This window comes from Chenopodium quinoa, unplaced genomic scaffold, assembly GCF_001683475.1.
Source record: "Chenopodium quinoa cultivar QQ74 unplaced genomic scaffold, ASM168347v1, whole genome shotgun sequence".
Classification (NCBI taxonomy): Eukaryota; Viridiplantae; Streptophyta; class Magnoliopsida; order Caryophyllales; family Amaranthaceae; genus Chenopodium; species Chenopodium quinoa.
This window is the reverse complement of record NW_018745684.1, coordinates 3,811,779-3,828,739: the sequence shown is the minus strand read 5'-3', so window position 1 is coordinate 3,828,739 and position 16,961 is coordinate 3,811,779. Positions and strand designations below refer to the sequence as shown.

General features: G+C 35.6%; 3 protein-coding genes across 3 annotated transcripts; 1 reads left to right on the top strand and 2 right to left on the bottom strand.

The window, feature by feature from the left end:
• Positions 1-363: 363 nt before the first annotated feature.
• Positions 364-2,418, bottom strand: LOC110717864 (hexose carrier protein HEX6-like). The gene is made up of 3 exons (XM_021896647.1): positions 2,121-2,418; positions 1,644-1,966; positions 364-1,566 (listed from the first exon to the last, which is right to left on the bottom strand). The coding sequence occupies exons 1-3, from the start codon at positions 2,254-2,256 to the stop codon at positions 484-486; spliced, it is 1,542 nt and encodes a 513-aa protein (XP_021752339.1). The 5' UTR covers positions 2,257-2,418; the 3' UTR covers positions 364-483.
• A 999-nt stretch (positions 2,419-3,417) lies between these two features.
• Positions 3,418-7,467, top strand: LOC110717707 (quinone oxidoreductase-like). Its single transcript, XM_021896474.1, has 5 exons — positions 3,418-3,728; positions 4,422-4,563; positions 5,359-5,585; positions 6,131-6,388; positions 6,929-7,467. Exons 1-5 carry the CDS (start codon positions 3,474-3,476, stop codon positions 7,244-7,246), a joined length of 1,200 nt encoding a protein of 399 aa, XP_021752166.1. The 5' UTR covers positions 3,418-3,473; the 3' UTR covers positions 7,247-7,467.
• Positions 7,468-7,761: 294 nt separating this feature from the next.
• LOC110717777 (polyubiquitin 9-like) lies at positions 7,762-10,363 on the bottom strand. Its single transcript, XM_021896544.1, has 4 exons — positions 10,248-10,363; positions 9,528-9,713; positions 9,354-9,393; positions 7,762-8,237 (listed from the first exon to the last, which is right to left on the bottom strand). Exons 1-4 carry the CDS (start codon positions 10,248-10,250, stop codon positions 8,152-8,154), a joined length of 315 nt encoding a protein of 104 aa, XP_021752236.1. The 5' UTR covers positions 10,251-10,363; the 3' UTR covers positions 7,762-8,151.
• Positions 10,364-16,961: the final 6,598 nt, after the last annotated feature.

Here is a 16,961-nt window from a genome sequence, read left to right as displayed (position 1 = left end):
TGAATTTCTTTTTTTTTATTTTTATAAATTGTCTTAGTTACTCATATATTGCATTCTTAATTTTTGCTACTCAAGGTTGCATTGCAACAAGGTGCCATTTGAGGGATTAGAGGAGCTTGCTGACTTGGAGTATGCAGACCTTCAAAATGTTCACTAGTTTCACTATTGGCTAACATTGCTTGCTTATTGTTTTTCATGTTAATTGTAAAATTACATCTTTTTAGACCTTCAATAAGTTATCTGTGGTATATATATTCTTAGGATTCTTCAAACACATGCCAAAAAAAAAAAAAAAAAAAAAAAAAAAAACAAAGATAGTTATTGAGTAGTTTGATTATGTAATTCAATTTAATGCATAATATCTATCATCAGATCTCACAAATTCCATATAATATACGGTCTTTACCAAAATGACAAATCGTACAAGTACTATTTGTAACCATTGTCTTCTATCTAGTTTGTTTTTGTATTTTGTAAGTAAATTTAACCAACAAATTTTCCCCAAAACCAATGATCCCTCCAAATATGATTCATCTTCTCAAGAGGAATACCCTTGGTTTCTGGCAAAAACAAGTATACAAACCCAGTCATAACCAAAACCCACCCACCAAAAAAGAAGAAAATCCCAGCTTTAAAACAACAAAGCATAGCTAAAAATGTTTGAGCTATGATAAAAGTGAAGATAAAACTAATTGCTACTGTAATACTTTGTCCTGCAGATCTTATTTCAAGCTGGAAGATTTCGCTAGGGACTAACCATCCTAATGGCCCCCAAGACCACCCGAAACCAGCTACATAAATGCATATGAGTACCAACACCAAATAAGCGTATTCTTTGCTAATCCCACCATGATCTCCTAGGTGTGTTGCCATAATAGTTCCTATAGCAATCTGGCAGATGAACATCTGAACTCCTCCGAAGATGAACAAAGCTCGTCTTCCAAATCTATCAACGATTAGCATTGATATGAAAGTTGAGGCTGTTCCTACAGCCCCTGTCATGACTGCAGAGAGGAGTGATGCACTTTCTCCTAGACCTAAAGTACGAAATAGTAAGGGAGCATAAAACGCGATAACATTGATTCCTGTCACCTGTTGAAAAAATGGTATAGCTATTGACATTATGAGTTGTGGCCTGTATTTGCGTTGCAGGATTTGGCTGAATGAACTGCCATGCTTTTTTTCAGAAATTGTGCTACTCGCGTGTATCAGATCATCGAGTTCTGCCTCAACATCAGTTGTACCTCGTACACTTTGCAATGTGAGCTTTGCTTTATGCAGAAGAACATTTTCATTAGGATCAGTAGAAGCCTCAGAATTTTTGCTTCTTTGGATCAAACTGTTGGGTGTTTCAGGCAGAAGAAGTGCCCCAACAGTTAAGATTATAGCAGGAGCCACAGCCGTGGCTAGGGAGACTCGCCATCCCCACCCGCCTTTGATTTTCTCGGTACCAACGTTGATCAAGTTTGCTGTCAAACCCCCAATGCCAACACTAAGTTGGAAGCCATTGTTAAATGCTCCTCTGTACTTTGGGGGTGCCATTTCTGACAGATATAATGGAGCAGACTGTACAAAAAAGTATAAATGTTATAAAATAAATTCATATCTTTAAGAAACAAAATTCAGTCAATAATCATACATACTTGGTTGGCGAAACCAACTCCAACACCAAGCAATAGGCGGCCGAGTATAAGCATGTATATATTGATAGCAGCACCACCAACAGCAGAGCCAGCAAGAAATGCTAAACCCCCTATTAGAATGGATGGCTTGCGGCCGTATACTTTGGTGATGGTTGAAGCAAAGAAGGATGCAACAAAGCCAGCAACATAAAGAGATGATGTGAATGAAGTCAACAATTCACTGTTGAATTTGCAATAGTTGCTAATTTTGGTGTCTTCCTTCATATGTTCATACACACTTGGGAAGAATTTTTTTAGAAATGGCTCCATTGATGTTACTCCACCTTCAAATTCGATACACATTATATAGCTCATTAATTTTCTAAGTAATAACATAAAGCCAAGACCTTATTATATATGCTTGAAAAATTGAGATGAAAATTGACAAGTATGTAACATGGAAATCAAAAGTTGCAAAAAGTTGTAAAAAAGAAAAACCTGAAATTCCAATGTCATAACCAAAAAGTACTCCTCCCATAGCAGCCATCATGCAAGATATTATAACAAACCATGTCACCTTGCCATTATAATTATCACCTCCGGCGGGACTTATAACTGCTACACCACCTGCCATCACTTGTATGAACAAGGCCAAGGCCGAGGGCGAGGATGATTGAATCAAGGTCGAAGATGATCAGTAGATAGTGTTCATGTTGTAGTAGGTTGTTTCACTTGTTTGTGAGGTTACGTTATTACATTGTGCTTGCCGCAGACTTCCTTGACTAGTACTCTAGTAGCATTGCTACTTTGCTAGTATGCTATCAATATCATTGTCATAGTCTTAAACATCATTCAAGTATATATTTTATGGTCATATCATGAATTTGAGAAGATTCAAAGAAGTTTAAGCATCTCATATTTTGCTGTCAAGATTATGAAGCTAATGTTGACCATTGACTTGAAGTGCTATAGATTATGTATTTATGTGTCTATATTTCAATACCTGATGTAGATATATGTCTAACTTATTATTAGTTACTCCGTAGTTAGTATAGCAAGTGTTTAAGTTAAATAAATGTAATTCTTTACTTAATTTTTTGTCATGTAACGAGATTGTGTTCATGATTTCTAAAATTTATAATCTAACTTAATAACTTGACTCAATTGTAGGTGTCACATGCAACATATTGTCACAAACTATGCCACATTGCCATTATATATAATTGTTACTCTTCCAGCCGTCACTTATTCACTTATATGAAATAGGCCGGATACGAGGAAAACCGGTGACTTATATAAGGCCGAAGATGATCGATATATATCTCAATTGTTTATGTAAAAGGTTTAGGGGAATTAAAAATTAAGTGATGCTCAAATAGTAGGTTGTTTGTAAGGTTATACTTAATACCCAAGTTTCAAACTGACTCAAATGAGCAATTTAATATCATAACTCATAAGTACATACACAAAAATTGTCATACAAAGCCTGATAATTTAATTCAATGTACACTACTAGCCTACTAGGACATATGAAGATAAATTTCCAAGTTAAAAAAGACTTGCAATAAAGTCTGTAAATCTCATACTCCGCATTACCTACCCGTTAAACCAGTCAGTCTAAATGCTTTTCATCAAAACAGAGCAAGTAAAATGAGAATTGGGTAGATAAACTAAACTATACTATCAAGTATCAACCAAAAAAATATTAATTATAAAAAGAAAATACTGAAACAAGTAGACTTAAGTTAGAAATAAAAAAGACTCAATGAAGTCAAGATAACTAAACAAGTGTATGGTCCATTAAGAACCCAAAACATATGATTAACAAGAAAATACAAGTTAACCAAATAAATGGGGTGTTTAAGGCTAGGATTAGTACCAAATTATCATCATAATCCATCATTATCGAATTCTAGATCATCCTTAATCTTACACAAGTATAAAACTGGGTTTCTACCATGTTCTTCATTTCCCTCAAATAAAAACTTATTCCGATCAATTACCATTATAAATCCAATCAAATTGAACAAAGTTAGAGCTTGTTCAAATTCAACCGAAAAAACAATGGTGAAAGCAATTAGGGTTCATGAATTTGGCGGTCCAGAGGTTCATTTTCTATTCTCTTAATAATTTATATGTGCACTCTACCTGTTTGATATTATGCCCAAATGAGCTAATTATCAATTATTGATGGTTCAAACTTAAGCTTATATTCTGATGAAATTCTGAAAGTTTGCATTTTGATGACAAACTATTGATCTTTCTTTTTGTGCTATGCAAATGCACTCTACCTGTTTGTTAATTTGCCCCAACTCCCAAGTAAGCATTTTTTGTTTTTGGTTGAAATTCGAAAATTTACAATTTGTGATGTAAATATAATTCCCTTTTCTTTCTCTCCCTTAAATTTTATGCATATGCACCTGTGTTCTTAAGATTATGAACTTTATTTGTGAATATATTTCACATGACTTATTTATAATGCATCTACTCTTCAATTGAGAGAGTTTCCAATACTTCTCCAATTCTTCATGTGGAGGCAGTGATTGATCCCTGAAATTTCGTCACCTTTGCAGATGATCATGCTCTTATATACAGTTGGTGATTTTACTTGTGTAATTTTCTTGTTGAATATGACAGGGAGATTGTGAATCTTAGTTTTAATTTTTCTTGTATGCTAATTAAGAAGCTGAAAATGTTAGATTCATTTTTTTTTTTTTTTTTTTTTTTCCGATTTATATGTATGTATATTTGATGCTGAATTTATTGGCTGAACTTGACTTGATGACGCTATGTTTGTAGGTATTGAAGTGGGAGGATGTAGAAGTAGGAGAACCAAAGGAGGGTGAAATCCGCGTGAAAAATAAAGCAATTGGGCTTAATTTTATTGATATTTACTTCCGCAAGGGAGTTTATAAGAGTCCAACAATGCCCTATACTCCAGGTTTGCCTATTACTTTTGATCGTCTGTGCAATTTGTCTGACCCCCTCTTCTGGTTTTTACCGGTTCTGGACTCTTGGGAAGGACTGTCCATTTGAACCACCCCATCAATGGTGTAGATATATTGCTTGATCTTATTGTTGCTTATTTAGTTATGATAACAAATTCATTCCAGTAAAGTGATGTATGCCTTGAGATTAAAGGAAGCAGCTTCTCTGCAATTCTTTCAAGATACCAACTGATATGCATGCAAACCTCAAAATTTCAATGGTGTGAGTGTTTTTTTTTTTTTTATTCTTTATGGAATGTTTTGTCTGTTCATTTGAATGTTCCAATGAGAATTATGGTGAAAAAGAGTCCTTTAGGTATCATATCTTGCTTAGTTATGAGTCTTATGACTCAACAGGAACACTAATTTAGTCTCCAAAGGCTCCAATATGCTTTATACTGGGCTGTGCAGAGCCCCATGGTCTCCATTCTGCAATTTGAATATTCTTTTGGTCCATAATGCTATCCACTAACCTGTTATATTTACATTTTTTTTTTTGTTGGGGGGGAGGCATTTGTCTTGGTTAAAAAATGTTATTTGACTTAATCTTATCATCTATTGTGTGTTGATGGGCATGTGAATATGTAAGCATATCAGTAGTTAGGGCAGTTACGTGGAGTTCTCAAATGTTTATGTTGCTTAGGTATGACATTTGTCCGAAGTATGTTTTCATGACTGCATTTCTTGCGACTGAATTACCTCTCCGTTAAGCCGTTTTTCTGTTTTCTTTCTGTTTGGGGGATTACTAGGAATGGAAGCAGTTGGAGAGGTGGTAGCTGTAGGTCCTGGATTAACTGGCAGAAAGGTGGGTGATCTTGTTGCTTATGCTGGTAGTCCAATGGGTTCATATGCTGAGGAGCAGATCCTTCCTGCTGACAGAGCTGTCCCTGTTCCGCCTTCTGTTGATCCTATCACTGCAGCATCTATCATGCTCAAGGGATTGACAGCTCAATATTTAGTCCGTAGCAGCTTCAAGGTACACACTCTATGTGATTATTGACTATAGGCCTGTTAAATCGTAAATTTACCATCTCTGAATGAAATTCTGACTAGGACTTGGTTCTCATACTCTTCCCTTATTTATGGTGTGTATTTGTAAATGAAGTTCTGCTCGCCCATGATAATGACCTAGTTTTATACGTCTAAGCATGCTATTCAACATTTATTCTGATGACAGTTATTAGCACACCACTCATGTCAGTTATCATTGGCAAAAGCAATGCTCTGAATTCTCTTTTTACTTGTTTATACAAAGTAAGTCATAAGTAGCTTGCATATGAGAACATTTACCTCATGAATCACTCATGAAGTCTACCTCTAGTTCTCTACTGTAGAGAACATGTGTAGCAAGTATCATCTTAATGTATTTCTATTATAGGCACAAACAGTATCACAAGTATATTTTTAAGAAGAGATTTTTCTTGATTTTTGCATTATTCAGATCCAAATTTAAGAATGATCAGAGGAAATGGTTGTTATATGCTATAATATTGTCTATTCTTCCAACTTATGAAATCATAGGTTGAAGCTGGGCATACTGTTCTTGTACATGCGGCTGCGGGAGGGGTAGGATCTCTGTTATGCCAATGGGCAAATGCCCTTGGTGCTACCGTCATTGGCACTGTCTCAACAGAAGAGAAAGCCGCTCAAGCTAGAGAAGATGGTTGTCACCATGTGATAATCTACAAGGAAGAAGATTTTGTGTCTTGTGTTAAAGATATAACAGCTGGCCAAGGGGTAGAAGTTGTCTATGATTCTGTTGGAAAAGACACTTTTCAGGTAATGTCCACCATTGTGAGAAATTTGGCACCCATACTGAATTTATGAGGTCTTCACGATTTACCTTAAGAGAAGGAACTTCAAATTAATTTTTTAGGTTTTACTCCCACCCCCCTCTTCCCTCCAGAAAAAAAAGGTGTTATCGTCGCCATGTTTCTCACTACATTCAACAAAAATGAACTCTTATCCACCATAAATCAAACCAGGGTTGGGCTTTTCTACCTGGACGGCTGGACCCTGCAGCTTCGTAGACTTGTGTATTTTTGAATTTAATCTGTTTATTCCAAGCTTTCTGAATTCTCAAACAAAGGAACCTACTTATGAGCTTATTTGCATGTTGGGGTTGTTTAGAATATATGAAGTAATTAGCTTATATTCCCTTGTGATTTTGTTGGTGCTTTCCAGACCTACCTATATACTGTAGTTCCATTAAGATGCTTTTTCTGCTTAATCTAAATAATATATTTAAAAATAAATAAATAAATAAAATAAAAACATCCATATGCTGAACCATGTATACTGAAATTGTTTTGTTTTCAGGGATCACTGGAATGCTTGAAACTCCGAGGATACATGGTACTGTTTGGTCAGTCTTCAGGTTCACCAGATCCTGTTCCATTGTCAGCGATTGCAGCAAAATCCCTCTTCTTAACAAGACCCACCCTTATGCATTACACCATAACTCGGGATGAGCTTCTAGAAGCTGCTGGAGAGTTATTTGCAAATGTTGCTTCAGGTGTTTTACGGGTTCGTGTTAATCATAAGTTTCTACTGTCACAAGCAGCTGAGGCTCAAACAGCACTTGAGAACCGACAAACAACTGGATCAGTTGTGTTGATACCAGATGCTTCACTATGAGGTCTTACCATTAAAAACCTATGTTTGTCGCTTATGTATTGTGTTCAAGGTAGTTTTAGGGTGAGTAACGGGTTCTGTGTAATTACACAAGGATCTTTTGTCTATGTTACTACTAGAATGAGGTTTCATCATATTTCATGTTATGTAAGCGAGCAAACATTAATTTTTCCTGTGACGTCTAAACCTTCACTTGCCAATAATAAATAAATGTTTGTTTGGTATCATTGGCATCTTTTTGGGTTTTGGTTTTTCATTTGAAAAAAAGAAACTGAAAATTGAAAACAAAAACAATAACAGGCCCTTACATTTTAACAGATCTTGAATAAGAAAAGAAACTATTACTATAATCCTATCTGACCAATCTACTTTTCAATATAAGGTTTATCATCCTTTAGTTGCTTCCGTTATATAGGTTTTTACTTAGGATGTACTGTAGTACAAATTCTTTATGGCCAGAAACTTGTAGCTTAACCAGAATGTAAATTGAATTGACAGCTGCTATGGGCATTGCTGACTTGCTGTAGACAGCCTGAGTTTACAACTTCATTTAGCAAAAAAAATGTGCACAAGAATAACTCATAGAATGGGGCAATCAGCAAATTTACAACAAGACTCATGTATAGTAAAAGTCCAGCAACATCTTCTAGAACGTACAAATTATAAGACTTCAAGTAGCCTTTCTTTAACAAGAACAACTAACTCAACTAAGTTCATGCAGTTCTGGCATGTCATCAGCACACATGAATTTGAATTCTTGTAACTACCACTCTTCTTAGTTTCAGAACACCAATTGTTTCAGCCTGCAAACAGGTACTGAAAGACCAAGACCAATTATCTTTCATCCATCACTGCTCATTGCCTGCCAATTGCCACCATAACAAACTAAGCTATACTTAAACTTCAATTTACCAATTGGAACCACCATCTGAATCACGAGATTGGTAGAAATCGTTTGGCTTTACGATGTTGACATCTTCAAATTCATTATCATCTAGACACAAAAAGAAAAAAGCATGCAAAGCATTAGATACGAGCCAACCTATAACCGATAGAATACATCTTACAATGAGGGTTTACACTTTACACCCTTTCTGTTCATTCTTGCTTTGCTTCACACCTTTTTGTTGTTGTATTAGTTGAGGGGGGGGGGAGTTTACCTTAAGGAACAATTTAAACACCCTTTTCTTTTATTAGAACTACTGTTGGAGATAAAGCACAATGTAAAACAGACGAATAAAGGGTAATAGATTACTTTCAAATGGAATATTGGGTTCCCTTTTCCCTTCCTAGAGTTATAATTAACTGTCAATGGGGATAATAAAACAGTTACTCCGCTGCTACCAAACACTAGCATTGCCTCCATGGCTCCAACCATCCAACACCCCTTACGTTAGCCCTTATTGATTATTATTACCCTTTTTTTCATTCTTTTTGGTTTTAAGCATGGTCTCATTAAATAGTGAAGATAATTGTTCCAGCTGCTGCTTACATTTTAATGCCTTTATTCAGACCCTGTTTTTTATTCGAGCCTCGTATACTGTGCTTGAACTTTTAAGGACTTATGGCCAAACTATTTACATATCCAAACTGCATGCGTGGAATGTCGATAAGAATTCCTTCTCCCTAATCACACCCTTCAATCTATAAATTGACCTTTAACATCATATCAAGGTGATCCAACTGACGTAAACCTCCTAGATGTTCCTCAGTGGGCTATAAGCCTATAACAAAGGTGAATATAATGGGGGAAAGAGTGATGCATCGATGATTTCTAAAGAGCCAATTCACTAGTTTAGAGGATAGACTAGTTAGACACATGGTTTCATTACAAATTCCCAAACCCCACCAATAAACTTCTTGGCTAGCACCTATGTTTCTACCCCTTATTGTGCTGCCAATACCTATCACTATAATACACTACATTAACTTTAGTCACCTGACTCCCTAAAACTCTTTGGTCACTTTGCATGAATATACATCAATTTCATAAAAACAAGTCAAGTCCAAGATAGGATTATTTTCAGACACAAAAAGAAAATACACACATTGAAGATCACAATGAAAAAAGAACAAAAACAAAGAGCCCAGACAAGAATAAGAAGAGCACCTTTTCTCAAGGTTAATGCCACCACAGCATCATTTTCCACCTACAAAGAAGAGAAATTCATTCAAATTTCAAGAGACAAAAAGCTTATTCAAAACCTCAAAACTAACAAGAGTATATTGACAACAAAACCAGTTTCCAAGTTCACGAGTTGATCATATTCACGGATTCACCTACCTTTTGATCTGCTAAAGTCTTTGAATCCTCAAGCACTTTCCCCGATTCTACAAGAATCAACCGCTGGTTATCAACAGGCTGTTCAATAAGCCCATGAATTTTCTGCTTTATCTCCAGGAGTTTTTCAGTAGGATCACACTGAATGAAGTAGGTTGTCTTACTACGCTTAACTCGAATGTACATGGCCTAAATACAAATCAATTCAGCTTCAATCACTCAACTAACTCATGTAAAACTATTTACAAATCGAAACTTCATCAATCATTCGACATCAAGACGCTTTTATTTCCGCAACACCACAATTAACAAACAAAGATTCTCATAAAGGTAACTCAATTAGACAGATATATTCCAATCCAACACCAAAACAATGAAAAGTTTCAGTGTTTTGTATTAATTTTAACCCTAATTTAATAAAACTTCAATCAATCGAGCTCCAAAGGCAATTTCAATCATAAATCACACAGAATTCGCATTATCATGATCTACCACAATTCCAAGCACCTCAATTACAATCATCAAAATCAAATAACCTAAAAAAACCAAAATTCAGCCTCTCAACTACTCCTATAAATCAACTCTTATCTAAAGTGAATAAATCATGTATCTTTGCATGAAATCATCCAAATTGACGAGATAATAAATAAGAAAAAAAAAACAAACAAACAAACAAACAAATTTGAAATTATATATAAGAAAGATTAGATAAAAATTGCTTACCATATTGTACGGAGAGACGAGGTGTGAAAAGATATGTATATAGTGAAATTTTACGAAATATCTAGTTGAATCTTTTCCATATAAAAGAGTAATAAACAATCTTAATGATTTGTTAGATAAGTATAATGCTAAAATTTTACAAAAATTATTGGGTGGACCTGGTCCACAATAAATTTATTGTGGACCTTATGGTCTCACGTCCAAATGTTAGAACCAAATAGCTCATGCGAGTTTACCCAATTCAATTCTAACAAAACCCACCCGTTTTCCTTTATTTAAAAAAAAAAAAACCCTAACTATACTCTCTCTTCTTTCCCAGCCCAGCCCACTAACTTCTTTTCCCAACTTCATCTTCGACGCCATTAACAAGTTTCTTCAGAGCTCAAATTTTTTTCTCTCTCTTTCTAATCAATTCTAGGGTTTATGATTCCTCCATAATCAATCAATTTCTGCAAAATTCATGGAAAATTCTTCTATACAATCAATTGAAATTGATCTAAATCGAAATATACGGGACACTATAGAAAACTTCGACAATAATGTCATCAATTTCAATCTAAACAATGAAGCTCAAATTGAAAGCAACTACGAAGGTAAGAATTATAAAAATTACCGATCATTGATAGCTTGCTATTTAGTGTGATTTTAGGGTGGTTTAACGGCTTGATATTGTTTAATTTCAATGTCTTTGTCCACTAATTACTCTATTTTCATGCATTTTTTGTGTCACACGCTTCACGGGGTTATTGTTGTTTTTGGTGCACCTTCAGGCACAACGACGACACTTTGAGGCATTTCGACGTTTGGCAATAAAGTTGGAAGCAAGAAGAGGAAGAGATGAAGCTTATCACCAAGTTGAAAGAAGAACGAGGAAAGAAGCAAGGAAGAGTGCCTTGTGTTTCGGGGTTTTTGGAGTCCCTCGGGAGAGTTACAATTCCTTAGTATGCGCAGCCGACGCTTGTACCTGCAAAACAACGAAGACTCCGATTGGTAGGAGCTCCGCCTCCGACGATCAAGTTAGTATACGTCCGGAGTAGTAAATTGTACGGAAATGGTAAATACTTCTCTCTGATTCAGAGAGAATTCTGCAATGAATATTGCTCGGTTTGTGTGTATTGTATTTATGGGTGAATTTATGAATGCCCAATAAATGAGGTTTGGTCCACTATTTATAGTGGGGAGAACCTGTCCCTCATCTAGGGTTCCATGGACACGTGTCACTAGGGGATTGGAGCCTTGTAGGCCTCTGAGAGGCTGACACGTGTCAAAGGGCCATTGGGCCACGCGTTTAGGGTAGTTTTTTACCCTAAACACCTTGGAGTGAAGAAAAGAGCATTTGGAAGAACTTTGGAATGATTTTTGCACAAGGATCAACTTCAATTGACCATAACTTTTCTTATGCTCAATATTTTAAAGTGATTTAAAATGGAGGTTAAAGTTCATCTCAAGATCTTTCCGACGAATGGTCACATGCCTTATTCTGACAAGTAACAAAGAAGTTATGGTCTTCTGAAATGAAGCTGCATCTATCAGGAAAATCTGCACGTCCGTGCGTATTGTGCACGACCGTGCTAAATGTTGCACGTCCGTGCAAGACTGCACGATCGTGCCAACTTTGGCACGTCCGTGCAGACCTGTATCCGAGTCTTTTTCTTGTTTTCTCCGTCCTTTCTATTTGGGGTTGTATAAATACCCCTTGGCTTCATTTGTAAAAGGGAGATATTCCATTCTTAATTTGCAGTGGTTTAGGGTTTTAGAGAGAGAAACTCTCAAATTTTAAAGAGATAAAGTGAGAAACACAATGGTTTTCATGGATTTTGGATAATCAAAGGAGGAATTTGATGATTTGAAGATCTCCATTTTATATTAATGAGCATTCTTACTCTCTTTTCTCTTTATGCTTTCTTTAATTGCTTTGTTAATCATGTTTGAGTAGATTTCCTTCTACTTGGTGTTGAGTGAAGCTTTGTAATGGTTAATTGAGTTATTTGAGATAAAATTGATGATGATTGTGTGATTAAATTGATTGAATTGATGATGGCATGTTGTTTGTTTTAGATTGGATTGATCTCCCATGATAGCAAACTTAATTGCATGTTGGTTCTAGTTTGACAAGGGATTGTGAATTAGAATTGATATATTTGATTGCAATTTGGGTCAATTTCTTTCATGCACCTAGTCATAGTGGGATCTAGGCTAGGAATTTGAGATTGCTCTTGAGTGTAATTAATTCCCATTTTAATTCTTTCTTTGCATGATTGATTATCAAATGGATTCTCATTAGCTTATTAATTGTTCAAAGTGGATCTTTGCCCCTAGTAGACTCTATTATACCTTCTTTTTTATATGTGTTTTAATGTAGTTGTAGTGTCCTATATCCATAAACCGACTGCAGTGTAGCTTAAGCATTAGATCGAGAATAATCTAGCATTACCGTTCCTTGTGGTTCGACTTCGAACTTACCACTAGACTTGTTTAGGGGTTAGTTTAGAATTTATAAATTTATTTGATCGCTAGGAGGTTAGTTAACGACCTAATTTCCCCGCGTTCAATCATCTATTTGACTTTGATCAAACTGCGCAAATTTATTGATCATTGTTTGATTTGTCAAATATAGAAAGCTTGTATCATCATCCCATTCAATTCTAACTTGAACAAGAAGATGAAGTTGTTGAAGATGTAGAACAAACTATTATTGAAGCTGAGGATGAGAATGAAATTCATGAGAAAAATCAACCTCTAATGCAAGCTCAAGGTATTATACGATATATATATGCAATTGATTTTAGAATTTGGTAATGTGAATTAAGAGATTATGCAATTGCAATTGTTTGTTTGGAAAATTAAATTAGGGATTTAGGTATTAATTTGTATTATTATAACTAGTTGTGCGTAATTTAAAATAGGTTTACAATAGTTATAGACATGCAAAGCCACTTTTAAGTAACATAGTTGCCTTTAGGGTCCGTTTAGTAGGGTGTAAAACATTTTCAATGTAAAATGGTTTTCCATGAAAATCATTTTACAATGGAAAACTCATTTTTAAAAAAGTTTTCCGTTGTTTGGTTGAATGGAAAATGATTTTCCATTTTAAGCATTTTCCATTGTTTGGTTGAACTGAAAATTCAATTGTGAGGGAAAATGTTTTCCCTCCACTTGTGATGGAAAATGTTTTCCTTCTAAATTAGGGGGAAAATGTTTTCAATAGGGTGAAAAATCATTTTCCACCCCAAGTTTTACATTTTAATGTTTTGCACCAAACCAAACAATGTAAAATGGGAAAACACTTTTCAGTGAAAATGTTTTACACCCTACCAAACGGAGCCTATAGTGATAGTATAGTGATCTATTTTTTAAAATAAATACATGGTACTTACATGATGGTTGTTAGTGTTTTTCTAATATGTCTGCTGTACTTTAGACTTTAGAGTGCAGTTGCCATATCTCCAAATTGACCTATATAAATGATAATTATGGATGGTGCAAATAAATAACAAGTGCAAGTAATAATGACAAGATTAGTGGTTGGTTAGTAGGAGAAGCTCAAGCAACACTTGCGGAAATACATGAATTGTATTGTCAACATGGTGCTGTTGTTGGTTTTAGTGTTAGAAAAGCAATACAGACAAGCAAAACCAGAACTAAAGATATCATCACCAAAAAGTTCTTTGTATGCTCTGCAGCTGTACTAAGAAATTCTGGTAAAAAGAAGGAAAAAATTCCGGAAGAAATCTTGACAGAGGAAAGTTCTTCGGTTAAAAAAAAACAAGGCAAAGTAGGAGAGTTCCAATAACAAGGACGAACTGTAATGCTTTGATAATAGCCAAATTGAACAAGGAGGGCCAATTTGAGATAGTTCAACATGTGTTGGTGCACAATCATCCACTCACTAGACCACAATGGAACCATTTCCACCGTTCAGAGCGTGCAATGGCTGAAATTTAAGGGCAAGCGATTGAGGCCATGCAAGAATCTGGACTAAGACCTATGGAATCCCTTAATTACATGTCAAATGAAGCTAGAGGAGAAGATGCTTTGGTCATACAGTGAAAGACCACATCATGAATTATTGTTATAATCTGAAAATAAAGGCCATTGAAGGAGGAGATTCTCAAGTAGTTTGTGACAAATTACAGGAAGCTTATTCTGAAGACCCTAACTTCTTTTTCATAGTAAGGTTGGACACAGATGGAAGGGTTTGTAACTTGTTTTGGAGGGATTCTATGATGCTTGAAGAATACAAAATATATGGGGATGTGACTGTATTTGACACCACATATATGACGAATCGTTACAACCTCATTTGCGCACCCTTTGTAGGAATAAACAACCATTGGAAGAACACTATGTTTGCTTGTTCTTTTATTTATGATGAGACCATAGAGTCATTTGTGTGGCTATTTGAGACCTTCAAAAAGGCAATGGTTGATAAATGTCTTGTCTCACTGTTTACAGACCAAGATGCAGCCATGGCAGCAGCAATACCCAACGTAATTTCTAATTTTGAAGGAACTTTTTGAATACTACTACATCTAAATATGTTTGTACTGAAATTATACTTAGTTACCTCTATTTTAAATGTAGTAACCATTTGTGAAACTATAGTAACTGTATAAAAATGTACAGGTATTTCCAAACACTAGACATAGACTATGTCTATGGCATTTGATTCAAAATGCTGTAACAAGAATTGGAGTTTTGAAGAGTGATGACACATTCAAAGCTGCTTTCACGAAATTCTTGAGGGGTTGTATTAACGAATCTTAGTTTGAAGTATGTTGGGATTCGATGACGACAAAGTACAAGCTGAAAAACGACAGTTGGTTCGCAAAGTTGAAGAAGTGAAGATGCAGGAAAACAGGGGAAGTGCGTTCGCTCAACCTTTAGTGCGATCGCACTCCTTGAAGCAGCAGATATAAAGGAAGCAATGTCGAGACATAAGTGCGATCGCACTCCCTTGAGGTGTGATTGCACTCTCGAAAATGCGATCGCTCATACCATCGAGTGCGATCGCACTAACCCTTTCCAACAACCTTCCAGCTGGCTAAGAGTGCGATCGCACTTGACCTGTTTTAGCCGACTTTTTGATTCAATTAAGGGCACATATGTAATTTATTCCTAAAACTATAAATACTCTCCTTAGGAGAGAGAAAAGAGAATCTTCCTGTTTTGGGGTTTTCTGTGTCCCTCGGGAGAGTTACAATTCCAAGACTGGATTCCGAGCACCTGTACCTGCAAAATAACGGAGACTCCGGTTGGGTGGAGTTCCGCCTCCGACGATCAATTTAGAACATGTTCGGATGATGTAAAAAGTGCGGAAAGTTAGTATCTTCTCAGATTCCGAGATCAGGAGTATTCTCTCAGTGGAGAATTAAATATCTGCAATTAAGGATTGCTCTATTTTTTGTGAATATTTCTGAATGTCCCCTTTGGTGGGAATATCTCCCTATTTATAGGGTCTTGGAATTAGTGTCACTATCCTAGGTTACGGAAACCTAGGATTGATGGGTTGTCTCAGGAATTGGCCTTGAAGGCCGTCATTTTCCCTTGCTGACTTCAGGTGCCACGTGTCAACTGGTGAGTGGTCTTTATTGGGCCTATCCTAACACGTGTCCCATTCTTATTGGGCCACGTGGCATGGGTATTTTTACCCAAATCACTTCCCACTTTTTAGTTTTTGATCTTATTTTTCATCTTTTAAGAGAGAGAAACTCTAGGATTTTAGAGAGAGAAACTTCATTTTCCTTGTAATTTCTTCAATTTCTTTGCAATTTAAGTAAGTTTTCTTCAATTCTTGCAATTCAATTCATGCTTTATTGCTTTTTTTAGTGTAATTCTTGCAATTTCTACTTTTGATTTCATGTTTTTAATAGTTTTATGCTTGATTTTCATGCTTAGTTGATGATCTTGCAATTTCATGCTAATATTTGAATTCCTCATTGAATTTCCTTCAAGTTCATATAATTTTGTGTGATTTCATTAATACCTCAATTTTGCCTTGATTTCTAGTTGAATCATGATTTCTTTGATTTTTCTTGCTTTAATTATGATTTCTAGCTGAATTTCAATAATGTGTGAGTAGTTGCCCTATCTAGGGCTGAGTACACCTCTAGCAAGCCTAATCATGGACTGGTTGTGATATTAGTTAGGGTTTTGGTGTGATACTTGGTTCTTAGTTGATGGAGACTAGGCTTGATCACCCTAGGGTTCACCGACTCAAGACGGAGCGAAGTTAGGCAAAAGAGCGAAAGCGTGAGCCTAACGAAGCTTTGCTTGGTGAGGATAGATAAGCCACGACTAGGAAAGGCAAGAGAGCGAAAGTGTGAGCTAGACCTAGTTGTAAGGACTTTGAATAGAGCGAAAGTTTATGAGAGTGTATTAACAAAGCCAAGACCTAGGAAAAACCTTTGCCTTAGCTAACCCTTCACACCTTTGCCCTCCCGTGGCCAAATTCAGCCTCTAAATATGGTTTTCGGGCAATTTTTTATTTTTAACGAAGGTTTAATGTTTAAAATAAATTTTCAGATTATTAAAGTTTTAATCTTGGGTTTAAATTGTATTGATTTCATGTGTTTCAAGTCTCTAATTTCATTAAACAAAGGTTGTGGTTGTTTTATGATTATAAAGTTTGGAACTTTAAAGTTTAATTGCAAGAATAAATTTTCAGATTTTTGGTTATTGTTTTTAGAGTCTTTAATTACATTGAATTGAGGA

Excerpts from the sequence above, each read along its gene's own strand:
- LOC110717707 (XM_021896474.1), top strand. The coding sequence starts at position 3,474 with ATGGGGTGTTTAAGGCTAGGATTAGTACCAAATTATCATCATAATCCA. Across the intron at positions 3,729-4,421 it reads ATGAATTTGGCGGTCCAGAG|GTATTGAAGTGGGAGGATGT; the intron begins GTTCATTTTCTA and ends CTATGTTTGTAG. Across the intron at positions 4,564-5,358 it reads AACAATGCCCTATACTCCAG|GAATGGAAGCAGTTGGAGAG; the intron begins GTTTGCCTATTA and ends GGGGATTACTAG.
- LOC110717777 (XM_021896544.1), bottom strand. Across the intron at positions 9,394-9,527 it reads AGACTTTAGCAGATCAAAAG|GTGGAAAATGATGCTGTGGT; the intron begins GTAGGTGAATCC and ends TCTTCTTTGTAG. Across the intron at positions 8,238-9,353 it reads GGCATTAACCTTGAGAAAAG|ATGATAATGAATTTGAAGAT; the intron begins GTGCTCTTCTTA and ends TTTTGTGTCTAG.
- LOC110717864 (XM_021896647.1), bottom strand. The coding sequence starts at position 2,256 with ATGGCAGGTGGTGTAGCAGTTATAAGTCCCGCCGGAGGTGATAATTAT. Across the intron at positions 1,967-2,120 it reads TTATGACATTGGAATTTCAG|GTGGAGTAACATCAATGGAG; the intron begins GTTTTTCTTTTT and ends TCGAATTTGAAG. Across the intron at positions 1,567-1,643 it reads GAGTTGGTTTCGCCAACCAA|TCTGCTCCATTATATCTGTC; the intron begins GTATGTATGATT and ends TTTTTTGTACAG.